The sequence below is a fragment of the Myiozetetes cayanensis genome, unplaced genomic scaffold (genome assembly GCF_022539395.1).
Source record: "Myiozetetes cayanensis isolate MyiCay16 unplaced genomic scaffold, myiCay2020 scf2-11, whole genome shotgun sequence".
Lineage (NCBI taxonomy): Eukaryota > Metazoa > Chordata > Aves > Passeriformes > Tyrannidae > Myiozetetes > Myiozetetes cayanensis.
Window position 1 is genome coordinate 11,751,471 of NW_026087411.1, and position 26,837 is coordinate 11,778,307.

At 42.1% G+C, this 26,837-nt stretch overlaps 2 protein-coding genes across 7 annotated transcripts in view; one reads left to right on the forward strand and one right to left on the reverse strand.

The window, feature by feature from the left end:
* Positions 1-378: 378 nt before the first annotated feature.
* ANGEL2 (angel homolog 2) lies at positions 379-20,458 on the reverse strand. Of its 4 annotated transcripts, XM_050314683.1 has the most exons (11): positions 20,309-20,458; positions 19,929-20,028; positions 15,963-16,174; positions 13,189-13,625; positions 10,772-11,025; positions 9,301-9,370; positions 7,216-7,637; positions 6,111-6,237; positions 5,382-5,442; positions 4,710-4,873; positions 379-890 (listed from the first exon to the last, which is right to left on the reverse strand). In XM_050314683.1, the coding sequence occupies exons 4-11, from the start codon at positions 13,616-13,618 to the stop codon at positions 736-738; spliced, it is 1,683 nt and encodes a 560-aa protein (XP_050170640.1). In that variant the 5' UTR covers positions 13,619-13,625; positions 15,963-16,174; positions 19,929-20,028; positions 20,309-20,458; the 3' UTR covers positions 379-735. The 4 variants fall into 4 exon arrangements, with proteins under 4 accessions (XP_050170640.1, XP_050170642.1, XP_050170641.1 ...); XM_050314685.1 differs by lacking the exon at positions 20,309-20,458 and having other exon boundaries at positions 16,071-16,174; positions 19,929-20,044; XM_050314684.1 differs by lacking the exons at positions 19,929-20,028; positions 20,309-20,458 and adding an exon at positions 19,873-19,888.
* A 70-nt stretch (positions 20,459-20,528) lies between these two features.
* RPS6KC1 (ribosomal protein S6 kinase C1) overlaps positions 20,529-26,837 on the forward strand; it is an 88,893-nt gene continuing 82,584 nt past the window's right edge. For 2 of the 3 annotated variants that reach the window (XM_050314672.1, XM_050314673.1), the window contains exons 1-2: positions 20,529-20,671; positions 25,246-25,281. In XM_050314672.1, the coding sequence (XP_050170629.1) occupies positions 20,567-20,671; positions 25,246-25,281 (141 nt within the window). In that variant the 5' untranslated portion in view covers positions 20,529-20,566. Of the gene's footprint in view, positions 20,672-25,245; positions 25,282-26,579; positions 26,602-26,837 lie in introns of those variants that run through there. The other variant, XM_050314674.1, reaches the window with a different exon arrangement.

The window sequence follows — 26,837 nt, forward strand, 5'->3', positions numbered from 1 at the left end:
ATGTCAAGAACTGATTTTTTTTTTTTGTTCCTATAATAGATTAATTAAGTTTCCTGTAAGGTGGTGTGCTCATTAAGCTTGGTTTTATTTCAAATATTTTTAAAAAGATTCCAGTGAATGCTACTCATATTTAAGCTTTTAGAATTTTAAGAAGCAAATTCCGAAAACATAAATATTTGCCTTACTGCAAAGCTGTCTTCTTCCTTTGAAAGTTCAGTGTTGCAGCCTCTGCCCTGACTACCCTCTAAGCAAATTCCTTTGCAGATATGTTTAGACAGAAGTGTCCAGAGCACCTTTGTAGTAAGACATTATTTTCAGCTCATTATAGAAAATCACAGCCACACAAACACGTTCCCCTTTGATTGAAGAATCACACAGTTCTTAAAACAGTCCTTTTTACTATGATTTACAATAAAAACCATTTACAACATCTCCATGAAAAATAATGCCATTTTGAGTCTGACACGGATGTTTTCCTTTATCAAAGAGAAAGTTAAGGTAAAATCTTTTCTTTTTTGCCTTAAAGACTTCATAAAGTAATTTAAACATTTCAAAAAAAAAAAAAAAGTCTCTTAAAAAAGTCTACTTTACACAACACTAACAAATCTGCATGCAGGCAAAGTTATTTAAACCGGACCAGCAGTGCTTGAATTAATCTTTAAAAAAAAAAAAATAATCATCCCATGAAGAGAGAAGGTGAAGGTAACTTTACCTAAACAAAAAGTCCTTTGGGTATTACCGTTCAATAAGCCTGAACTCTGCTAGCAGTGGCAGGTGGTCAGAAGAGTTATTTTCATTGGGAAGACCATTAACAGTCCAGAGATCTTTCTCTGTTAGAAGTGCCAGCCTGCCAAGAAGTTTCAGACCTCCATGAAAAGAATCCTCTGCTCCTGGTTAAAACAAACAAAACACAACAAAAGGAAATGTTCATCAGTCTGGGCTAATTATCATACATTATACAGATGTAGATAAAGGAAAACAGTATGGCAGCAATAATCTGAATTATTATTGTTCCATGCAAGATCACCACTAAGTTCAGAAATTCTTCTTGTTTACTATGACTTTCACAGTAGAGCTTATAATTAGTAGAGCTCCCAGTATTCAGAAGGACACTATTTTGTGGAGAGATAAATTGAGGTAAAAAAGAAAAGGGATTTATTTGTTCATTGTAACTCTCCTGAAAAAAGCCTCACATAATCCAGTCCTATACTTTAGCACAACAGCATTGCAAACAGACCTGACCCTTGCAAAGTTAATTATCTTTTTCAAGTTACTGATTCACATGACATTTTATTTCTGTATTCTCAAGCACACAGTTCTCCAGCAGTCAGGTCATACAGAAATTCTTACTCATAAAGATGAAAGTCCTATAGCATTTCCCTTTCTAACTGTTCATCATAAGAAAGGGATCTTCCTCCATTATTTCCTGCTACCTACTTCTGTAATTGCCCAAGGAACACCTGCTCTCCAGAGGAAACACCATATTGCTCATGCAAGAGGGGAAGGTGACTCACAACCTTGTCCTTATTACAAAATTATACAGAGTGATTTGGGTTGGAAAGGACCTTAGAGATCATCTCGTTCCCTATCAACCCTATCCATAGGCAGGGACACTTTCCACTGGACCAGGTTACTTAGAGCTCCTTTCAATCTGGCCTTGAACACTTCCAGGGATGGGGCAGCCACAACTTCTCTGAGCAACCTGTTCCTGTGTTTCACCACCTCACTGTAAAGAATTTCTTCCTAGTATCTAATCTGAACCTACTCTCCTTCAGTTTAAAGCCATTCCACTGTGTCCTATCACTAACTGCCCTTGTACAATGTCCCTCTGCAGAGCCTTCTCTTCTCCTGGCTGAACAACCCCGACTCTCGCAGCCTGTCTTCACAGGAGAGGTTCTACAGCTCACTGATCATCTTCATGGCTTCCTCTGGACTCACTTCAACAGGTCCACATCCTCTTTATGCTGGGGGTCACAGAGCTGGACACAGCATTCCAGGTGGAGTCTCATGAGAGTGGAGGGGGACAATTACCTCCCTCGACCCACTGACCATGCTGCTTTTGATGCATCCCAGGACAGGGTTGGCTTTCTGGATGCAAGAGCACACTGCAGGACTGTGCTGAGTTTCTCATCAACCAGCACCCCCAAGTCCTTCTCCTCTGAGCTGCTCTCAATCCATTTATTCAACCCCACCCTCATACTAAAGTTCTCCTGACCCAGGGGTAGGACCTTGCTGAACTCCCTGAGGTTTGCAGGGGCCCACCTCAAGCCTGTCAATGTTGTTCTGGATGACATCCCTTCTTCCAGCCTTTTGACTGCACCACACAGCTTGGTGTCATCAGCAAACCTGCTGAGGGTGCACCAGATCCCACTGTCCATGTTGCTGACAAAGGTGTTAGATGGCAACAGTCCCAGTACTGATCCCTGAGGAGTGCCACTCATCAGTGGTCTCCACTTGGACATCGAGCCATTGATTCCAACTGTTTGTTTCCCACCAATGCTCAGTGTGGCTCACCCATCAAATCCACCTCTCCAGCTGTCTTGCTGGACTGTGTAAAATGCTTTGCACAAGTCCGGGTAGATGGTGTCAGTTGCTCTTCCCTTATCCACAACTGCTGTAACCCTGCCAGGGAAGGCCACTAAATTTGTCAGGCACAATTCGCCCATCAGCAAAGAGCAATCGAGAAATTCCACTGAGATCCTTGCATGATGTGTCAAACTTTTAGACTTCTTAAGCTATGTAGTAAGACAATTATTCAGCAACCCTAGCTATGGCCTTCGGAGCACAGAGGTGATACTGAGTCAAGCTGAGCGCCTTCAGAACCAGCACAAACAGCAGCTGTAACTTTTGACAGAAGTACTTTCTGCATGAAAGTGATCAGCAATTTCAGAACTTCCTGGCTGAGCCTGGTGCTAGCTTACCATAAAACATACTTTAAAGGACTATCCGGCAACTGCTAAACTCCTCAGATAGTTCCAACAGCTTTCATCCTTTGCCATCTGCCAGCTTTCCAGCCCTCTAACAACCCAGCAGCTGCCAACTGCTGCTCTAAAGAACAGCTTTATCACTGCAAAGATGTCTTGGCAGCTCCAGAGCACACATCCACATGGGTCTTGAGACAAATTTATCATCTGAGGCAGCACCTGCATGTCTACAAAGGGGCAATTTGTTGCCACAGAGCTTGGTCTGTGCAGTGATTAATGTCAGCTCAGAACACTCTGGAACCAGCAAAATCGTGCCCTGCAGGACTCGGGTAGATACTGAACCCTGATTATGTGCAAATCCTGAATACCAAACCAACTACTTGGCTAAGCATGACAGATTAAAGCATAAAAACTTTTCAAAAAAGCCCCTTAAAAAAACCCCAACAACAATCAGTCAACCCAGACCACATTTTAATATTCACTTGTTCAGACTGTGGCAACTTTTAATACAGAGGCCCATTAAAAAACTGAAAATCTAGACCATTACTTAGAACTAGTGATTTAAAACTATACCAGTTTAAACTACTTGGAAAATTCATTCTGTACTCTGATGTGGGGAGAAGACTCTATTTGAAAAACAAGTGCAGAAAGAAAAAAGCGTTGTATCTCTTCTGGGACAATGATGGTGCAACAAAACACGTAAGCAGGTGAATTAGGATTAAATTTTGTGCAGAAATGCACTCTGAAATCACACAGCACTCTGTTAAATCACATGACATACAGAAGTCATTTAAACACTTCTCATATCTGTTTTTCAGTTGAAGCTTTTGTATTTGCTATTTTACATTAATACAGCATTTACTGTGCATGTTATGACAAATGAGACTTTTGTGAACTGACTCAATGAATTTTAACAATCAGGTATGAGAGACAAAGGTGGTATTTTCATTTCACATACCGAAAACAATGTTAATATATAAAAATCATTTGCAATCTACAGTGGGAGCAGGAATAGAATCCAGCTTTCATTGCTCCGAGTTCTGCAGAACCATTTATCTGATAGCACTGCACTGTGGAATGACCTCTGTCGATGGCATAAAACACAGAACTAATGAGGGCATGGGAAGCACACTGCTCAGAAGTACCCACGGTACGAGTACAAACACAGTAAAGGACAGATAAACACTGTGACTGTGTTTCCCATCATGAAATTCCCGCAGAGATACTGTGACTTTCTTGCACCATCTGGTGAGTTTTAGCTGCAACTGCAAACCAGAGAGGGACAACTGGGCACGTGCCAGGGACCAAGCTCAGAGCAAAGGCCACAGAGTCTGTCACTTGACAGAAATGACATCAAGACAAGCTGAAAAGTAAACTGCCAAGAAACAGGGTTTTTTATCAGTTTTAATGCACATCATAAATTGCTGCTTAGCATTTTGTTGATTAGATGATTGGAAATAATGCTTTGTTGTAGGTCTGGCCTGAGCTACTGACAGCAGTATGTTTCAGGTGCTACTTACATTGCTGCTTTTCTGTACCCTCAGGTCTTGTCTCCATGATGAGATGACAACTACAGAGATGCTGAGTTCGGTAAAACATTTTGCCCCGTGTGGCACTACAGGTTCACCTGTGGTGAGCTGACAAGGCCAGCATTCTCAGGGAGCAGCTGGCACTGAAAGCACTACCACGAACCTCTGAAGTGCTTCACACGGATTGAATCATCACTACGTTTCTCTTAGTCTCATTTAGCATTTGTGGAAAATAATGAGAAGATGGTTCCTTTACCTGGCTGGGCAGCAGTATCATCCTTTGCCGCAGAATAGAAAATATAATCCACAGTGACAGCACTTCGGGAATGACAAGTTGTTACTTCTGGCACCCCAGTTTCAGGAAGGTAATGAGAATAGACTGAAGACAATTTAAAATGGTGCCGCAATTTTGAAGACATCCTAAAGAGGAATCAAACAGAATAATTTTATTTTCTTGTGTGTCCTACGAGGAATAAGCAATGAAGAAATACCAAATAGTTCCTGGTTACAAACAAAATGAATTATCTGGATATGCAAACTAGTGTTTTTCTCATGTAAGCAATCCCATAGCCTTGTGTGTGAGTGGCCTAAACCTCTGAAGGCAAAATTCAGGCAGTATTTTCAAGGCAGATAAAAGACAAATACCTAAGAGCTTATCCAAACAGGCTTAACTGACACTTTAATTATAGGTAGCTTTCACCTCCACATACACTTGTAAGCATTCATGTGCTCTCATTCAGCAATCTCTCCCTCACACATGTAGAAATATCCAAGAAAGCAGCTTATATGAAAGCGACAACTCATATATGAACTGGGTTGAGTGAGCATCTTGTATCCACAACCAGAATCAAACACAAGTTTGGTCTAAAACCAAAACCAACTCCCAAGGAAGCAGCCAAGGGTTTCCATATTTTTCCCTAACACGTACTTTTCAGATGCTACTACGATCTCCTGAGTGTTGTCCAGTTTTGCTGCTTCCAATTTTTCTCCTGCAAAATAAAAATACATTCAATTTACATTTAAAAATAGGATATAGTTGTGACTAATATTGAAGAGCTACATACAGAAAAGCTACAGAAAAAAGTATCTGTAAGTACACTTATTTTTTGCAGCAGGAAAGATACAATTCACAAGACTGGATTGAATTCTTCTGTTCCATTAGTAAAATTCCCTCTAAAGACTCTTTTCAAATTATGTCCCATTCATTTAAAATTGTTTTTTCTGTCAAAGAAAAAAATGGTGGATGAAAAATATAGCAATACCCAACAAGGAATCACTTGCTTTTCCCAATTGCTCCATAAAGTGCCAACACTATAATACATAAACACTGCAGCAGAATGTAGGTTCACACTATGTACATGTGCTGCGTTCCTTCATCTCTCTCTTCCCAACCACAGCACAACTGGCTTTCATGATGCAAACACAGGAGTTTAAATATTATGCACCAAGTTCTGAATGGCAATTTATAACTATTATCTTCTAAAAGTTCAACTTTGCAAATGTTTATGTGAATAAATCCCTTTACACTCCAGTGAGCCCAAATAAGTTTTGCAAGCTCAAGACCCACTGCTTTTTCCCCACCAGAAGAGAACATCTGGCTTTCAGTGCTACCCGAATGATTCAAAGGTTCACAAAATTTGTCAACCCAGAAACTGACCTGCATTTTCTTCTTTTTGTTGCCGTTTTATTTCATATACACAGTTTTGTGAAATACCTAATTTTTTTGGCCAAATAGGGATAGATAAGATTCTTTGTCCCCTTGGAAACTGTTCTTGTCCAGAGACCTGAGAAAGACAACATGAGCTTCTTTTTAAACAGAAATCTTATTTAAGAAATAAAGAACCCCAAACAAACCTGAAGTAAGTGAACATTTTTTGTAAAGTTTAAAGTTTTAAGAAAAAAAAAAGACCCAGCCCCTCAGAATAATTTTTTTTATAAAGGCTTGCCAAATCCTTGTAAAAATACCACCCTTTATGTACATCTCCTTTGTTTATGCTTTGTAAGTTCTTTGCAGCTGCACAATTTTTCCAGATAGTTCTTGTGACAATGAGACTACTCAAGAAGACTTTTAGCAACGCAACAGGACTAGCTGAGCATACAGAGCTCCCTAGCTGACACTTACTTTAGCTTCAGGATGCTTATTCTTCTGGGAGCAAGTCAAGTCAAAGAGGGGTTTGAAACAACTCCCCACTAGCAAACACCAGGGGGGTATTTTTTTGTTGTGTTTTCTCATTGTATGTATTCCAGTTGCTGATAAATAGCATGTGACACATCCAACAGCTAGATACAAGACCTCACAACAAGACATCATTTAACACAAAACAGTTGAGGTTCAGCATCTAATTGCATTTCTGCTTTTACAATCATTCTAGACACCAAGTTTATCTAAAGGAAGAGTCATCCTCCCATGGAGTCCACAGCAGGTATTTGATTAAGTAGTTATTTTATCCCACTCAAAGACTGGGACACTTAAACATAGTGATACCATCATTCTGTGGATAACTACATTTCCCTGAACAACTGTTGCTGAGTTTTGCCTTTCAGAATACTGGAAGTGGAAACAATATTTCGTAAGGCACAGTTAATACACCCAAGCTTATTTAAGTCACTCCACAGTCACTTTTGCTTTGAAGGCTGTGTAGAGGGCACTGAGATAGGCACTGCAATGGAAATCATCACAGATACTGCATGCTAACACCACTCAAATATTTCTCCTCTTAACCTTTTTCTTTTTTTTGTGAGAAGTGAGAAGCAGAGCCTACCTTCCCTATAGCGAGTCCTTCATAATTTAACTTTCCTTCCCTTATAAATCTGTACAATGGAGAACCAGGAACAGAATTGAAGTCACCACAGATGATAATTGGGCAGAAGGAACCGTCCTTCCGAGGGGCAACACTCGCGATCTCTGCCAGGAGCATCGCCAGCTGGGTCAGTTTGATGTCCCCTCGCCTGGGGTTGTACAGCAGATGTGTATTGGCAACACAGATTGCAGCATTAGTTTTACAGTGAAATCTAGGCTGCAAAAGCAACACCAGTCCAACGTTGTCCCTGTCCAAGAGTGGAATATCACGGCGAAAGAATTCCACAGGGTTTGATGAAATCAGGCTAAATTTGGAAGTCTTGAAGCAAATAGCACAGCCATCAGGTTTTCTGCCTGTCCTCATTTTATACTCACAGTGATACCCTGCAAGAAAGGCAATTAAAAATGTAAAATATCATAGCATAAATAACGATATTAAAACAAAACAATTAGAAAAACCTCATGCTACTTTTCTCACAACAGCCAACACTCAGTCTGAAGTACCAAAGCCCATGTGAGGTTCACATAAAAAAATGAACACAAAAGTCTTTCTGTCCTATCTAAACTGAGACAGGACAAGATGCCTGGTCTAATACTTTTGTGAAGTATAAGCATCTACGTACTTTAAAATACCAGCCATGTTCTTCTCTCCTCATGTGGAAAAAAACCTCAAACCAAAACAACAAAAAAACCCCCAAGTCACATAAAAGTGGACTTGTGTATTGAAGATTTTTCCATGTTACCAGAATGGTTTAGGAATAATACCAGTGAAGCATTCCAGTCAAAAGCCTTAATCACTCTAAGTCATAAATCAATGTCTGAAATGATTCCTAGAAGAAAGGTCTCAAACACATTTACAAAATTATGTAATTATCCAGTTAGCAGCAAGTGGCAAGCTTTCAACAGGGAAACTGAGACACTTGTCAAATGACAGCACTGGAATTCAAACAAGTCCACCTAAAAATATTTGCCAATTTCTTCACTTTATGTAGAGATGAAACGTAGATATAAATGAGATCTTATCTATGTAAGGAAAATAATTAAATCTTGAACCGATGTCTAGTTTTTTGCCCTTTTGAAATACCTCTCTGTCCCGCTTGTACCATATGAATTCACGAAATACAACCTCAGTGAAGTGGGGCAAGTTGACCTCTGAGTTCACACCAGTGCTGGAACAGAGGATTCCCACTCCCCTCTCCCAGCTTCAGGCCATGTTGATCCTGCCACTTGTTGTGGCACTTACTGCTAACTCAGTAAGCCACCAGAAAAATAAAATCAGTCTAGATAGTATTCTGCTGGACTGGTGGATTTCACTGGGGTAGAAGTCTAGTGAGTGCCAGAACTAGCCCAGGAGAAGGGGCAGGACGTGCCCTGAGAGGTAGGGAGGGAATAGCCAAATCAAGCTCCAGGGCCTCATGTATAGTAGTGGGAAGCTCACTTCCCTTACAGTGCTGTGATTTAAATCAGTACTGCCATTCCTCTGCCTTCTTTGCAAACCATCAGTTCTGGGAGCTAGACTACCTCAACTAACGGAGAAAGGAAAAAGTATCAGTCCAGTGAAGCTCCTTCCCTGGCTCCTCTTGGTATCAGACAAGAACCAGTACCAGGATGACAGCAGGGCCCTGGGAACAGAACGTGGTGCAGGGCCCAAAAGATTTAGATCAGTTTAAACCACCATGGAATCAAACCCTTAGCAACACATTCCTTCCATAAATTTGCATGAGGGAGAGTGTCAAGACAGTGCTGTTTAGACTGACTGACAGCACTAGTATGGAAACCAATGGATATACACTGACCATGGATAAAATGTAGTGCTGATATTTGGAAGGTATCAAGCCAGAGAAACATGCCCTTGAAAAGCTATCCAACTGGAATGCTGGTAAAAAAACACTAAGGTAGTTTCAAGAGAGCACTTGATGAATTTATAGAAGGGGGTGCATGTAATGGCACGAGACTTGATTCTATAATCTAAGAAAGGTTTTTTTGAGGAAAATACTACTGGGGCAGGGGGGAAGACAATGTATTGGTCCTAAGAGTTTCATCATACCTAGGGATTCCAAACTTGACTTGATTTCTGTTCTATAGTGGTCTTCTTGGACTTCTTGTAAACAAAGCACCTAAGGCAAAAGTTTACAATTAAAATATATTATTAAGTACATCAAAATATTACCATAGTGTATCTTGTTGGCTATTGGCCAGCCTGAATAGGTATTAAAATAAATAAATCAGAAGCTTTTTGACTCCATAATCCCACAATAGGATTAACTCCCCTATAGAAAATGCTCCTTAAAATGATGAAGAAGACTCCAAGTCCCCCCACCCTTTCTCAGACGTATGTTTTCAGATGTGAGATTAAATTTAATCAAAATAATGACCTGCTGATACATTCTCAGCAGTTTAGGGGAGGGCTAAGTGTTAGAGTGCTTGGATGAAGAAGCCAGTGGCACACTACAGATCTGACAAGCAGCTTCCATATTACAAGAACCTGAACCAAAGATCCACCTCAAAGTATTCTATTAGAAGGGTTCTGAGCCTTCTCCCTGCACACCGCAGTAAGACACAGATTTACAACCACCTTGGGACTGTGATGAAGGACTAAGTTCCCAAAGGGTAGCAAGTAACCCCTGTTTGCTGAACTGCAGCAACAGATTCCACTTGCCCAGCTGACACGAGTTCTTCATTCAAGGTCCCAAGGGAGAGTCAAATCTCAAGCAACATTCTGAAGTCTTTGCTTCACTTTCAGGTTACAGTTCAAACCAATGAATTGGTTAAAAACCTATGTGCTTTAGCAAGAAATTTCTCTGTGGAAAGTGCACCTGCACCTACCATGTTCTGAGAGCAGCTGCTCACCACGACTAGTTCATGCAGTACCAGGCATCACCTCTTTACCCCAGTGCTGTGCTGGATGGCTCTGCAGACTTTAGCAAGTACCCTGAACTGCACTGCTCTTGGTTGGAGTGACTGGCTTCAGCTCCAACCCATCCCTCCTGGAGAATTGTCTTGCTGTCACTAACAGCACCAGGCAGATCCTCTCCAAAGTCCCTCTGCCTGATACTCCTCGCAGAAAGCCCTCTAAGGTATGTCATTGTAAAGATATATACATGCAGTATGTATAAATTTATTAGGAAGAAATGAAGAGTGTGAAGGGGACTTTTATTTCCAGAATCCTGGCTACAGAGCAACATAACTGCATTTCTCAAATGGTACAAGGCTGTTTTTCTATGGTTTCCCTAGTACAACTACTTTTTTTTCAGTACTGTTTTCTAGCACAAACAGATTGGATTCTATCACTGAACTTTTGCTGGTCTGAAGCAAAAAGTTTATTGACTTGACTTCCTGATTAAGACTAACAATGAGTAATGTGACCTCAAAACCAAACAAAAAACTCCAACCAACCAACAAAAACCAAACTAACCAAACCCAAAGCAAAGTGTTCTTCCAGACCCCGATATAAGGAGAATTTGCTACTCCAGTTTATCAGTTCTTAAAAAATATCCACATGCTCATTTTCTACTCACATCTGCATCCAGCTGTTTGATTTCTTGTAGAATGTTGGGAAATCTGTATGTCCAAAATAACAATCGCTGCCTGCAGTGTTTGTACAGGTGAGAGTTGTCTTCCAACAAATTCTGTGAGAGAATATTGTAGGACATGACCGTAAAGTCAAATGCTGCCTCACTTTCTTTATTGCTTTGGTCAGATTCTTTGTTTTCAGAGATTTTCATTGTTCTACTCTGCTGACAGAAATATTCCCAGTGTCTTTTGATGGTTCCTGTTAAAAGAACATGAAGCAGAAAAAAAGTTATGTAATGGACCATATGACTTCTTAATGCTCTTAGAAATCATTCTGTTGAATTTGTCTTTCAAATTGCTTAAGCAATTCTAAAAGCTTATTCGATGAGCAGTGATTTAGACCTTCTGTTTAAGATGAATTTTATATAAGCATCAGAAAAAAAAAAATCAAACAAACAAAAAACCCCAAGCCCAAAATACAGCACAAAACCATTCTATGCCCTGGATTTCAACTGCTTTGCAACTGGGGAACTGGCCCTTTTCTAAGGAGATTGTTGCAGTCAGGTAAGACTCCCCTGTTCCCTGTAGAAGGGCTGTCAAACTGGTAAGCCAAATCCAGTCTGCTGAGAGACTTATGCTGCCTTCTACCCCTACCTCCTCAGCAGAGACAGTGTATGTCAGTCCAGGATACACTCTTTGGAGCAGCATATGGGCATCTTGTTGATCCCTCTATCCATGACTAACAAAGGCTTAGCAATCAATCAATCAATCACTCACCTCTAGCCTCTGTAGTCTGTAAACTTCAGCCATAAGCTGCAACAGGGTCCACTACAGGGGTCCCAAAACAAATAATTCACCCAATCTTCCTCAGTGAGGTTAGGAAATTAAAAAATTAACAAGCCTCAGAATTACCAAGAACTTCTGAAAAGGCTTACTTTGCCTTTCTGCCATTTCTAATTTCATACTTATTAACAGTATCATGATATGAAAATTTATAACATACCCACCCATCATTAAGCATCCAATTACTTTTTAAAATATGTGTTTCTCCCCTTACAAAACTCATGAACAGAGATGCCTTTCAGCCTTTATAGCTGAACTCATGTGAGAGCAAGCTAAGGTCCAGTTACCCGTGATACCAACCAGTGGCAGACTGCAGCTATAGCTGTTACCATCTGCCCTATCTGGGCAGTAAATCTCATCACTGTGCTTATATTATTCAGGACTTTATCTAGTGTTTGCAATGAATGCAGCAAGGCTTTAAGTACCGTTTCTACTGTGGGAGAGAAGCCCCACTGCTCCTCAGCAGGCACCTTTAATTACCATCATCTTACAATATGTGAACCAAAGGTAACCAGAAAGGAACACAATGCTAATCATGCTCTCAGATAAAGGAGGGTTAAGAGAGGACTCAGCAATTTAGGCACAAAGCAAACTCCGTTCCTTCAGCTGCTAAAGATAGATATGATGTTTCTAAGCCTTATGGATATTTGTGTAGAAAATTCCCTTTGGGATGCTGATAGCATCTGTTCCCTTTTCAGCTGTAATACACCTTCCAGTTTATTTTGCTAAGGAAGTGATTTATACAAGAGGGCCACAATTTTGTCTGTGTCCCTCTCTTTGCTCTACAGTAGACAAAACTTAATATACACAAAACTCAGTAAAATATTTGAATGCTATGTAGAGGGTTGTATCTGCAATAAGGTAACACAGACACTGAAGTTTCATTAAAGTCTGCTACTGAGCTGGGGAGACAATTCTGCACTTCTTACTGTATTAATCTGGATAAATGCACTTGCTTGCTCTGCCAGACATGGTCTGACACAAAACTTGCCAACATGCCGGTGGCAGAATACAACTGTAAACACAAAGTCACACAATCACGCTGGAAGCAAACCCCATTAAATCTCAGTCCATTCATTCTCGGTTATCTAGGTCACAGGTAACCCAACTGGTCTGGAAAGAAACCAATTCAGGTCCAGCAGGGCTCATGAGCCCAGGTAGAGGACAAGGAATGAAGCCACACAACTGCCAGCCCAGCTCAGCCCTAGAGCAAGGCAGCCAAATCTTTCTGCTTTTACAGAGTTCCCAAGTTAACAGCCTTGATCAGGTAGCAGATACCTGAGAGTTCTTTGAACCAAGCTCAGGACTCCCCAGGCTGGGCAATCCCTCATCTAACTGACAGTGTTCTACTGCCAAATGCAGTCAACCTGGTTCTAGTAGACTGTTTGACAGCACAAAATACAGGTTTACAGACTAAATAGCATTTCAAAACTGGAACATTTTCAAGACAGATGTTTTCACGAGAGGGGGTGCCAAGAAAAACAGTAACTAAAAAGAAGCAGGTAATATTGCTAAAAACTCCGTAGGTGTATTTAGCATTACAAATAAACAAAGAAAATAAGCAAAAAGCATCTTTTACCTTTCTTGCTGCTATGTTTTTCTTCATTCTGTGCTACAGAACGACATGATGCTTCCTTTTCATTAGAGAAGTTTGTTTCTTCTTCAGGAGTTGAAGTATCACGCTGGCCACTGAGTCTTCTCTTCTTTGTCAATGGTTCCTCTCCCTCAGATTTCATACTGGGGTTCGGTAGGTGAAAGCAACAACTTTGTGTGTAGTTATCAAGATGCCAGTTAGAGTTCTGAAATTGCCTCCAAGGTCCAAGAAATGGAGGGAGTCTCCAGCTTGCTGAGAAATCAGCCGGGATAGGAAGTGGAAAGGAGGCCCAGGGAGGAAAGTGTCCGGCCCATCTCATACAGCTGGAAACTGGGCTGTTCAAGGCAAGGATCTGGGAGCCATTCCAGTGGGTGATCCAGTCTCTGCCCAGCCTCTGCACATGGCGGGGCAGCATGGAGTGTCTGTCAAAAAAGCACAGGTTTCATTACTTGCACACAACAACATCTGCCTGTAGAAGGCTGCAGATGCAAGTCATCCTGGTCATGGCTTACAAAAGATATTCCTTCTCTATAAGTTAACAAATACAAGATATTTAAACCTTTTTATATATATACAAGATACTTGCACATTTATCTAAATGATATGCAAAGTGGGACTTTACAAAGTAATCTTTCATCCTTCTTCCCCCTTCAGATTTATGAATGCCATTTAGTGTCCAAGCCCTATCCATCTGAATAACTATTTATTTTCTGCCTTATTGAATTCAACTGTCAGATCTTTCAAGTGCTCAGAGGACTGACCTTTACAAAAGGTCATTTTTGCATGCTGCATTAACTTTATCATAAGGCTATGTGAAAGAAATGAGAAAACCACTTTCCTTCAAGCTGTCAAAAATTTATTTAGAAAGCCACTGACTTGGCTAAAACCATAGTGCCAACACGACAGGGAAATAAAGGTACTAACTCTCATGGCATCTCTGGCACAAGCTTAAAAGTTAATTTATATTCTTATTTCTTTTCCAGGATGGCAAACCACAGCTTAGCTACTAAAGTCATGAAAATAGGGTGGTTTTTTCTTTTTCTTTTTTTTTCCAGAAGAAAAAAAAAAATCTGTCTCGACAAAACTGCAGGGAGAAAGGCTGACTGTCAATAATGTCTCAGCTTCCTCACTGTTTAAATAAGAAGGTGTATTTTGCCCTTAAAAGCGAAAGGTAACAAAAGTTGGTATGTCTGAAGTTGAATTGAACCGAGAACCTCCCAGGTGCCATTCAATCTGGTAAATAAGCTGAAACACAGAATCACTGAATCACAGAATACTCTGAGTTGGAAGGGACCCATAAGGATCGAGTCCAACTCCTGGCTCTGCACAGGATAGCCCCAAGAATCCCCCGATGAACGCAAGAGCGTTGCCCAAACACTTCCTGAACTCTGTCCGGCTTCGTGCTGTGGCCACTTCCCTGGGGAGTCTGTTTCAGCGCCCAACCACCCTCTGGGTGAAGAGCCTTTTTCTAATATCCAACCTAAACCTCCCCTGACACAGCTTCAGGCCATTCCCTCGGCTCCCGTCGCTGGTCACGGCACAAAAGAGATCAATCCCTGCCCCTCCTCTTCCCCTCACGAGGAAGTTGTGACTGCAATGTGGTCTCCCCTCAATCTGAACACACCGAGCGACCTCAGCTGCTCCTCATACGGCTTCCCCTCAAGGCCCTTCACCATCCTCGCTGTCCCCCTCTGGACACTGTAATTGCCAATGCAACTTCCAACACAACCAGCTTGTCCTGGAAGAAGCTTTTTCCGCCACCGCACACCGCATGCAGCCCGACAGACACATAAGCACAACACAGCCCCGGACACCACAGCAGTACGACGGAGCAGAGAGCGGCGCCGCTCCTTTACAAAAGCCTTCTGAAACACCTGTTTTACGAAAAAGCGCCGAGAAGCTGCCCCCTTCCAAAACCCTGACGCCACCGCCACCTAGCCCCGGCGGCGGAACCTCCCAGCCCGCGCTGTGTTTTGTTTACCGCGGCCCTGCTCGGCCTAATGGCGGGTGTTTGAAAGCAGCGCCCCCCGACCCCCATTACCTCCCGGCGGGCACAGGCACAGGCCCCGCACAGCCCCCCGAAGGGGTCACCCCAGGGCAGCGCCAGCTCCGCCCGCCGCGCTCCCGGCCGCCCCGCCGCCTCATACCCCGCTCGGGCGGCGGCCGCGCCCTCCCGCTCGCTCCTGGGACTTGTAGTCCGAGGGCCGGGCCCGCGGCCATGTCTGGTCCGGGAAGCCGAGGCCGAGGCCCGGCTGCCATCCCAGCCCCGGAACCCGCGCTCTCCTCTCGGGGCTGCTCCGGGGCAGCGCCCGCTCCAGAGCGCAGCAAAATCGCCATGTAGGCGGCTCGACTGCAGGCTTTTGAAGCATTTAAATGGACGTAAAACTGTGATCGTGCAGCGGTTTCTTCACCCAGAGGGTGGTTAGGCGCTGGAGCAGGCTCCCCAGGGAAGTGGTCACAGCGCCAAGCCTGACAGGGTTCAAGAAGCGTTTCGACGGTACCCTCAGGCGCCTGGTGTGACTCTTGGGGATGGTCTTATGCAGGGCTAAGGGTTAGACTCGGTGATCCTTGTGCCCTTCCAACTCGGCATATTCTGTATTCTCTGATAGTTTCCATAGGCAGTCTTCTCCCTGGGATCACCATGTGGCCCCGAAGGGTCAAAGGGACTTAAGGAAGAGCGGCCGTATGTTTAGAGGTGTCGTGGCAGGGCAGCAGCACCGTGTTTACTGTTTGCAGAAAAAAATCCAAAACCCACTCACCTGAAACAGTATTTTAACGTCCTCAGGTTTTAAAATGCACCTGCAGGTGCTCTGCCGAGGAGACCTGCCTGCCCTGCAGACGCCACGGAAGGACACACCGCTGCTTACCAGCTGCATAAACAATCCTCTGTGTCTGTCGATGTTGCTTGAATAAGCCGTTAAAATGCTTTCTTGAGGTCTTCTGAGGACAGAGTAAACGCTGGCTCTGTTTACTGTAAGGAAACATAGTACAGCACGTGAAAAATTATAGTGCTTCTTAATAGTGCAAATGCTGTGCAGGAACTGTAATCAAGTAAAATACTGCTTCTCTGCATTCCTTTTATTTGTATCATAAAAATGACTTTAAATAACACTTGACATTTTTCCAGGAGTGGTAGGGAAGACTAGAACGGGAATAATGTAGTGATGTTAAGAACGTGCTACTTAGACAATGTGTCAAATCCACTTTGAGTTTTCCATTTCTTGGACACAAGTTACTTATTAGCAAAAGGTAAAAATACCCATCCATTTTCTGTTTTGTTCTTTGCAGTGTAATAAGAAAGCAGAGCTACTAGTCACATAAGGTAGTCAAAGATCTCCCAACTGTATTTTCAAAACCTACTTATTTTTGTTGTTTGTTCTTTCCTGTTCTTTTGAATTATTCTTATGTGTTAGATATATTTCTAAGAAAAAAGTCAGTGAGCCATAGCTATAGGAACAACAAAACACTGCTGTTATTTTTAGGGGAAGAATCTTCACATACAGTGGAGTTATTTTCTGTATTTTGATCTGCACAAATCACCCAAGTTTCTCTGTCACTTCAGAAATTTTTACATAGTAGCAATACCAGTAGGGAAGGACTGAAGCTTTGGAGTTTTTTAAGTAAAGCCTTAATGAAAAGGAAGATATGCTGATAAGCATGACAGTTAATTGTGCAACAGACAAAATATTAGATAAGAAAAAAATTAACTTATTAATATGATAATATGATGGAAGATTTTCTTTTCTGATTTTGATGAGAGATTTTATTTTCTTGCCTTGACCTAGGAAGGTCTTAATAAGCCAGGAAGACTTAATTGTGGATTACTCTCCTCTAATCATTATTTTGTGTATCTCGGTTGGCTATACCATGTGAAAAGATATTCTTCAAAATTAGGTATCTACAAATTCTGATTTGTAAGTAGAAGCCAAATTATTTTATGAGTCATTTGAGCTTTTGAAACTCCCTAGTGAATGGAGGCAACTGACTCACCGAGGGATGCTTTGATTGATTACACTGCACATAAGAACAGCCACGGTGGTTCAGATCAATGGTCCACTGAGCTCAGTTGCCTGTTTTCCAAACGCAGTTAGCAGCAGATGCCTAGAAATGTGCAGGGGCTGGGCAAACTTCAAATGAACACTCTCCCTGCCTCTAGCTGTTTTCAGCTCAGTACATTTCCTAAGCCTGATGTCTTTGTCTCTTTAGTTACTCAATGATGCTCTCCCCCAAGGACTTGAATTTGCAAACTTTTTGCATCAGCAACGTCCTTTGACAAGAGTCCTGCAGGTCTGTTTTATTATTATTAATTTTATGACCTCATTCATACTAGCTTCACTGGCCTCATGTTAAGAGAGACTGAACAGTCCATCCCCATCCACCTTCTCCATGCCACTCATGATTTCACAGAGCACTACCATGTCCCCCCCACATTATTCCTTCTTCCATGCTGAAAAATGGAAGACTACTCCATTGCTCTGCATGAAGAACATCTCTGTTGATTTTTATTGCCCTTCTTCGTTCAGCCACGAACTTACACAGTTGCAATATACTGTTCTCTGTCTTGTTCTCCACTCCCACCTCTTCTCCCTTCCTACTCCCACCAAATTGCTAACTTCTGAGTTAGTTACACAGCATTTAAGGACGGAATTTTTTTCTCAGAAGATGCATCAGTTGTCTATTGAAATTTAAATGAAATCTATTACATAGTTCAGCAGGGATTTGTCAATGATGGTTTCAGTCCCATTGATTTCTGTTTATACCATTAAACCCTCACTCACAACTGCCCTATCTTACAAGGCATTACAAGCAAGTGCTGTTTCATAAGCAAGTTTTTATCAGAACTGGTTGTCCAGTCATGTTATTACTCTACAGGGTTCTACAAGGTAATTGATACCTTGTTTTTAGAGATAAAAAGGATGAAGAATCTTTCTAGTAACTGGCATTTTCAAAGTAATTAAAAAACAACAACAAAAAAAGAAAGTCAGGAGATGCTATAAAACTCCCATTTGGATTGTTTCTGTCCTATGATATGTTAGGAAGAGTTATTGTGTTCTCCCACAGAAAATGACCTTTCTCTGGGAGAGCACCATTCAAAGAAGCAGCTGTGTGTGGATGCTTGAACATGCCTGTGTGGAGCTCCTCTGACGTGACTTTGCTGGGCTCTCCAGGATCGTCAGATCAACTGTTTTGTGTCAGACCAGCACTGGGAGAGGAACGCCCTGTCCACTCGTGCCTGTGTCCCTCTGTGTGTTTGCAGAAGCTACTTGCCTCTGGTATGTAGGTTGGAATTTCCATTGTATTGAGATATGAATTGAGTGAAGGCAAAATTAAAACTAACACTAATGTTGTACTCAGTAGGAATAAGGATTGAGTTGAAACTGTGACAATACTTCCAAACAGCGTCACACTGAAGCTGCTTAGAAAGACTCATTGGTGAGCTTGTGCTTCCAGATCTGTAGAAGTGAGTCTGGTCTAGAACTCAAACCTTTCATTTACACAGTAATAATTTGGAATGTTGAAAAGATTCACAGTGCAGCTCAGTCATCCTCAAAGGAGAGGCACTTGCATACTGTGAGCTTCAGTACAAAACTCTCATCTTTTACAAATACATGCAACTAAGTATTTTTCTTTAAGTCAAAGACTGTAGTGCTGGGGGTACCCTTGAGCTGGACATGACCCATAGCTGAATTTTCCAATCTGATATTATATTTAGCCTGGTGTTGTATTTAGCCATATATCTGCTTATTAACCAAGATGCTATATAATCCTTAATAATGCTTTAGGAGTAGACATTTATGTTTGTTAGCACAGCATATTATTAATAGTAGGTAATGTCTATATGGTTTTAAATGTGCCTTTTTTCCAGTCAAGGCCATGAAAGCAGTAGGCCTCACATGGTTGCTGCTGGTTCATATTTGAGATATAAATGTAGCCACAGTTCTGTATTTAGAGACTACTCAAGGCCAGGGGGCATTTGATAGTAGTTGGTTCAAACTGACTCCTTGATTTGGCCCTGGGCCCTGGCCAGGCTACAGGGGAAAACTAAGGAGAGAATAAAGCCAGATTGTTTTCTGCACAAATTGAGTGATGTAAGCTTGCTTAATACTACATAAGCTGGACCCTCTCACAGCAAAGATGGAGGCCTTCCCTGCAAGTGGACACACTGCGTAGGAATTCCCAGTTACCGGGAAGAGGTTCTCCAGACCTTCACCTATGACTGGGGCCTCCCCAGCTGAAGTACGGTCTGGATGATGCTAAAGTATTATAGGGTAAATGGTGATGTATCTCTCTCTTAATCACTATAAGACTTTCTTTGTAGTAACGGTTAGATGCATTGCTAAGTGTATCCTTCCATAAGCCACTGTTTTTTTGTAATTCTTTACTGCTTTGCACTATAGTAAACTTATACACTTATTCTTTAAAGCTGGTATCTGTGTTCCCTAAATCCACCCTCATTCCCAAGTCAAAACAGATTGGCAAAACAAACACCTGCATGAGATCAGAGATATTAATAACCTGGTAATGAAAAGCTGATTTTTTTACATTTTCAATTAAATGAATGAAAACACAGTGATGATAAAAATAATCTTAACAGTTTATATACTCTGAAGTGTGAGATCTACATTGGTACAGATCCCACTACAGACAAGAAATCAAAGGTAATCTTACAATAGGAGAACATCTTGCAGCACAAAGTTGTGCTCCTTAGAACTGAAGGAATGCACCTCAAATCCTGAAGAGTTTCCTCGTGCTGAAGCGTTCTGCAGACCTGTGTGCACATGAGGGCCTATCCCCACAGAGAAGTCCAGGCACAGCTTAAAGAACCTGGAGAAGACACAACACAAAAAATGTGATGATTCAGTAACCATGAAACTTGCCTTTCTGGTAGCATTTCCCCTTAAAATCTGTGAGTCATTTCTGCTTTATAGGCCTGTGGATTTAGGGCAGCATATCTTAAAATAGCCCACGGCAAGCGCTGGGAGCGGCGCACCAGCGGTGTTGGTGGACGGTCTCATCTCGGATTTGTAGAGACCACGGGACGCCTGTGTTAGGAAGGGGCTCGGCGTTCAGCCTCTGCCAAGTGTAAATCCCCACGGCAGAGCACCTGGAACCTGCGCTGCCGCCGGGCCGTGACACCTCGGCCTCATCCGTGCGGTGCGGGCGGTCAGGCCCGGGGAAAGGCGGCCACATCCACGCTGCCTGTCAAGAACCAGGGGTAGCGAACCCCGCGTCCCAGACCATCCCTTCCCGTCCGGGCGGGGCTCCCCGGGCCGGGCCCCCGGCACCGCCCGGGCGGGGCGGGGCGTTCCCGGGCGCCGCTTCCGCCTGGGCCGGGCCCGGCGGGGGCAGCGGCGGGAGGAGGATGCTGAGCCCGCGGGAGCGCGGCGGGGACCTGGCCCGCTTCTACACGGTGACCGAGCCGCGGCGGCACCCCCGCGGCCACACCGTCTACAAGGTCACGGCGCGGGTGAGTCAGCGGCCGCTGCCCGGCCCCTCGCCCTGCCCCTCGCCCGCGCAGCTCCCCGGCCTGCCTGGTGCTCGGTCTTTTCGAGCCGCCGCTGTGTGCGGAATAGCGCCCGTGGGGATCCAGACGCGCCTGGCCGCGACGTGGGAGCCGCTGTCAGGGACACGGGTGGGAGGGAAGGTGGGACACGGCGGCCCCTCCAGAGCCGAGCCTCTGTCGCCTCCTGCAAACTTGGTAGCTTCACACAGCGTTGTAATGGCCTCAAAAGCGCTTTGCATTTGACTCTCAATTGCCTTGCTGTCTGGTGCAGGGCGTGCGGGGGTAGCTTAAAACCAACCAGCTCCTTCTTTTCCGACCCTCTTCTTCTGCCCCAGATCTCTTGGGTAGGTTGCAGTGGAATTGCCCGGCCTTCCTGCCGGCTCGGGAGCGGCGTCCGTGGGCTCAGCACGCCCACGCTGTCAGCGCGGAGCTGCCTGGGCTCGATGGATGGGCGGTGTGCGCCTGGGAGGGTCCGACCCCCGTCGGGCAGGAGGGGGCCTGAGTGAGTCAGAGAGGCCTAGCAGAGAAGAAGGAAAGCTGCTGCAGATAACTGGGTATTGGGAGAGCTGGTGTGTCAGCTTTGCTGAAAGCTCCTTCTCTTCCCCTAGGGAAATTCCTTGCTTTCTTTTCTCCTCCACTTTCCTATTTAAGCCAAAAAGAGGAAGGAGACTCAGTAAATATATGGAGATAGGCGCAAGAGGAGTGGGAGTTCAGCTCACAGGTATGGTGGGATATATTGAGATTATCCGAAAACATCACAGAGTTTATTGAAATGACCTGTGATCTTGTAGTTACTGCATCTGTAGGCATCCTGCTTGTAAGAGCAACATATGCTTGTATGCATCCTTCCCTTAATTCAAAATGTACAGCATTCTGTATGTGTATGACTTGTGAAGTTAAAAATATTTGTTAAATTTCTTTTTTCTGGTCAAATATATAAATATTCATATCCACCAAACATGACTATGTGACATGTTTAAACCATTCTTTTTGGTCCAATAAAACTTAGTATTTGTTAAGAGAAAAAAAAAAAGAGAGTTGTTTTCCCTGTGATGTTTTAATTTAAAAAGCCTTTCCTGAGATAGAGTCAAGGAGGAAAACAGTGCCATCACATCTTTATATAGTAGCTCATGATGGGCTAAATCTGTGTGTGTATCAGGGACTAATAGTAATGAACCAAGACTTCTGCTTATTTTACTGTGGTGACTTTGTTCCTATTGACTAAAGCTGGTTAAAATTCTCAGTGATATTTTGGTTTCTGTAAAATTGTTAAAAAACAAGTTATGGCTAACTAGTTAGGGGTGTCACTCTCTCTTCTCATCCCATAAGTTGTGGATGCTCTGGTGCTTTTCCAAGTGAGGCAGTGCAGAATCAGGTGGTGCACTCACTGCATGTGATTTGTTACAGAGCAAGGCACTGATCAGTCTGTGAGCTGTCCAAATTAAACTGAGCCGACCAGAGATCACTAGTTCTTTACTGTGTTTTGATAGCTAAAATCCTCAAAGTGGAAAATTGTTTTGCTTTTATGCAGCAAAAGATGGTTTGAATTCACAAATGTAGAAGTATAAATAACTTTTGTTTCAATAGGGCACCATCTGGTAATCTGTTACGTAGTGCTTCAAGTGAGGATTTGGGGAGTTAGATGCAGAACAAAATGATTTAAAAATAATTCAATGTACATATCAGGTACCCTGTCTTGTTCTTTCCTCCTATTCCTCCCTCCTGTTCCTGCAGTCATCTGGCTCCTTGGTTGATATCACAGCACTCCAGCTGTATTTGCTGATCTGATGCTCAGCAAGTTTGGGAACCACCAGGAAAAAAGTGAGGCTGATCTTCCAGTTGTGTTGAATATCATTCTGACTGAGATCTAGGGTAGTCAGTACGTGTTAGTGGAGATTTATGGTTGCTTAGCATGGTATATAAGTGAATCTTTTGTGAAATGAGATTAAAGGAACTTTGTGTTTCAATGTAATGACAAATAAATAATCATGGATGAGAAGGCACTTGTTTAGCATGTCCTGAACACCTGACCCACGGCATAACTACCCATGCGGTCTCTTCTGAGTGCTAAGGAGGTCTTGCAGCTTTTTCTTGAAGGTTTTGTTTGTTTAGCAGAGAATATATATTTTATTTACTTGTAAGCTGTGAAATAATTGTAAATGCAGACAAGATTAAATGAATATTGGCTATTTAATATCCATTTCCAAAGGCTAAGGAAGAGAAAGAGATATTAGCAGGTTGTGACATGAGGAGTGTTCTTTGATGATATCTGAAAATATAGGCCACTATAAAAGTTCAGCTAATTTGGAAGATTGCAATTATTAATGATAATTAAAATTCTAATGAGTTATGTTGGATATCTGCAGGTCAGACAAGGAATGGTATAATCTGAAATACTTTACTCAATGGTGAGGATCTTTGTAGGCTCTCTGTTTTCAGAGCATAATGCAGTAATTGTGCATTGCTCAGTTCATTGGTTGGTATCCTGGTGATATTTTTAAAAATAGGTTAAAGTTGCTTGCATTAAGGATTTGCGGAAGGAGCTGACTGCATTGATCCTCGTGGAAGGATTAAAAAAGGACACGGAAAATTTGGGGGATTGGGTCGTCTTTGCCAAGTCTCTAGGTTGATTATAGGTTGGATGGAAGGGGCAGACCTCTTCCGAGATGACTGACCTTCAGGAAAGGATATGAAGAACAAAGTAGGGCAAAACATAAATTATTACATACTGACTTAAAGTTGGCATGGCTGGTAGATATAGAAGGCGATGTAACATTAGAGCAAGTGTGAAACAGGGCCTCTGGGTTTTATTCCAGATTCTTACTAACTGGCTGGGTAATTACTCATCTCTCTGGGTCTCCTTCTGCCCATCTGGTAACTTACCTTGCTGCCAAAACTGTTGCAAGGCTTTAACTAAAGATGAACTGCAAAGCTAAGCAGTTGGTGTCTGCCCTTTGGTGTTCTTCTGTGATGTGTAGCCATACCTGTGATATTTTCATCCCCCAGCTCTACAGGCTCCTTATATGAAGTACGCCAGCTATTAGAAAAGAAGGTTAGAAATATTTCACCAATTATACTTATAAACTGCCTGGTAGTCAATGAAAGAGCAACAGCCACCAAGGTTAAAATTTGGAAAAGTTGCCAAATGTTAGATTGCTCAAGAGTGAGGAAAAGTTGAGAAAGGTTTTATCAAAAGATAGACTACGCTGGAAGAAGAGGACTTTGATGTGCAAGGTGAGAGAAAGAACTTAGACTTGTGAAGGAAAATGTTTCAGATCTTTTGGAGGATAGCTAGAAAAGGTAACACTTCTCTTTTCTGTCTTGCGTCCTCCAAAATGTGTGAAAGATGACAGTGGCTGGGCTGTGTAGTAAACTGATGGTATGAAATCTGGGAGGCTTTGACAAGGATTCTTGAAAAATGGAAGGGAGGAAGAGAACTAGTTTGTGGGGAATATAAGGGCATGTTACTGTGACTAATCAAGAGAAAAGTGTAGATTCAGTGACTTCCATCTCAGAGCAACAGCTACCTGGTGCTTGTGGTACAGCGGGATGGAGTGTGAGTCTCTGGGGTGCAAGTAGTGTGGACTCCTTGTGCTTGCCTACACGCATCACCTGTTCACAGCATCAATTATTCTGGGGTGTGCCACTGTGAGGATAGTCCCAGCTGGATTGAGAATGCCCTATTTTGCTTTAGCTAAAAATAGACTAATTATTTTGTTAAACAGCTTTGGCGCTTATAATGAAGGATATGTTGACATGCACAAGATAATTGCAGTTATGAATTAAAGATGTCTCTATTTGGTTTGTGTGTTTGTGTGGATATGCTCTTACTGCTGTTTATGAGACCAGTACAAAACCTGGATTGCAAAGGCTTTTGAAATCAATATTTATTTAAAGAAATAAAAAAAATCCTGACAAAATACAGGCGTTTTTATGGTGCGCAGCCAAGCCTCACTTTCAATGCAGTCTTCCCCTGGACAAAGTCATTTATAATTAATCAGGCAAAGAGTATTTAAGGAGAAACAAATATGCAAGGATGGAGTCAGATGTCTCTGCGCACTGATGGTTGTAAGTAAAGTGGAAATACTGTCTTAGTAAATGAAAAACCTCACATTCACAGTGAGGTGGTGTGCAGCTTATGTAGCTTTATGCAGGCTTTATAGCCTTAATGAGCGCTGCTGATTGGGAGGAATGTGACCCTACTAAGAATTAATAGTAAGAGACTGGAGAGATGACTGGGGATGTGCTCTACCTGGCTTTGTTTCGAGAGATGCCTTCTGTGCCATTTTGCCTAGAATGTGCATCTTGCTTTGTGATCACGACTGACTCTGCTGCTAAAATGTCTCACCATGTTGTATTTGGGTATTAGAGTTCTCTAAAACTACCTGGAAACTTTTTCTGAGTGTACAGGAACATGCAGCTCTTTACCTTTTTCCAGATTTTTCTCTTCAGCAGCAAATCATTATATGTTACTCTTTAACTTTCAAACTGAAAATCCAAGCACTTATTTTTGTTTGTTTGTTTGTTTTGCTTTTCAGATTGTTTCAAGAAAAAATCCAGAGGATGTCCAGGAGGTAACAGTTTAAACTTGTGCAAATGTCTTTATGTATCACACTATGCCTTTTGAAACATCTTTGATGTAATTTAGCAGTCTCTGTGTGTTTTGTCATTGTAATTGAGCAAACAGTTTTCATGTGTTTTCCGTTTGTCTTTAGCTCTCATAGTTGAAAACAGTAGCTGCTGTAACATGTTGCATTTTATCCCTCAGTGATGAATCCTGACTTGAAACAAAGTCTTAGGGAGTAAAGTGTCTTTTGATGACAAAACTGCTTTGATAACTTTGCAAGCTCTTTTCTCGGAGCTGGATTGGCAAATTGATGGTTACTTAACTCCTACTGGTAAAATTAGAGATCAGTCCACAATTCAAGTCTTAGGTCTCAGCTGTAGGTACTTTTTTCCTCTTTAACCACTTCACTGAAAAGCCTACACCATTACTGTCTATTAGTGAAGAGGGAAGACGGAGGAGCGTAGCAGTAGTTGAGGGAAATTAGACTGCAAGTCATATATTATGTCTATGTCTCTGAGGCTCCTTTAGTATTTTTCCAGTGATATGCTTTGATAAAACTTTTAAAATTGCTTACTCTTTGCCTTTTCTGAAAAGTCTGTGAATAAGGATCTGCGGCATTCTTGTGCCTCTTAAACACCTCGAAAGTCTGTCACAGAAGCCATTTATTGATACAAAAAAAATACATCACGTGTTTGTGGGTTGTGGATTATTATTTTTTTTTTTTTTTTAGGTTAAGAAACTTTTTTTTCCCCTCTTGATATTTTTCTGGACTAATGACTTGACATGGATACTGTTACATTATGTACATGCAAAATCTTCCTTTAAAAGCACAACCTTATGGCTTTTCAGACACTGTGTAACTTAAGCACATGTTTGATTTGTGGTGCAGTCTCTTACTACAGTTGAGGAGAACCTGCATAGTTGATGAAAGAAGAGCTCATAAATGAATTCATTGCATCTCTGTGTGGTCAAACATGAGTTATTGATTAGTGGCTTGGCAGAGGTGAGAATTGGCTAATACACCTAGCACCCCTTTATTGCATCCTTTTTTGAAATCTTGAGAATCAGATAAGCATGAGCATTCATGCTTTTTTGGTTTTTTTTAATCTCTAGAAGATTAAAATAACCTGTCAGAATCAGAGATGATCATGGATCTAGTTTTAGAACTGCATTACTGTAGTTTTGTAGCTTGATGTTCACCTTTTCCAGGAAGACTCCTGAATTGAACCTATCCATGGGCACATTCTACCATTACCTAAATCTTCATTTGTGATGAAAAACACTTTATAGCAGCTGTTGATGAGCCCATTCATCAGAAAAATATATTGTAAGTGTCTTTCAGCTAGAGTATTGCATGAATATATGTTAAGGAGTTTTGACACAGTAGCAAAACCATATCTTTTAGTTGTTGCTTTGATCTGTGGCTGTAGGTGAGCCACGCAGAGTTCCACATTAGACAATAAGAGAACATAAATATGCTATGAACTTGCTGATGGTTTCCTTTTCCACCCTTCATTGTACGAAATTAATGATTTTGCTTGTGGCAGCATGTGGGGTGATTCT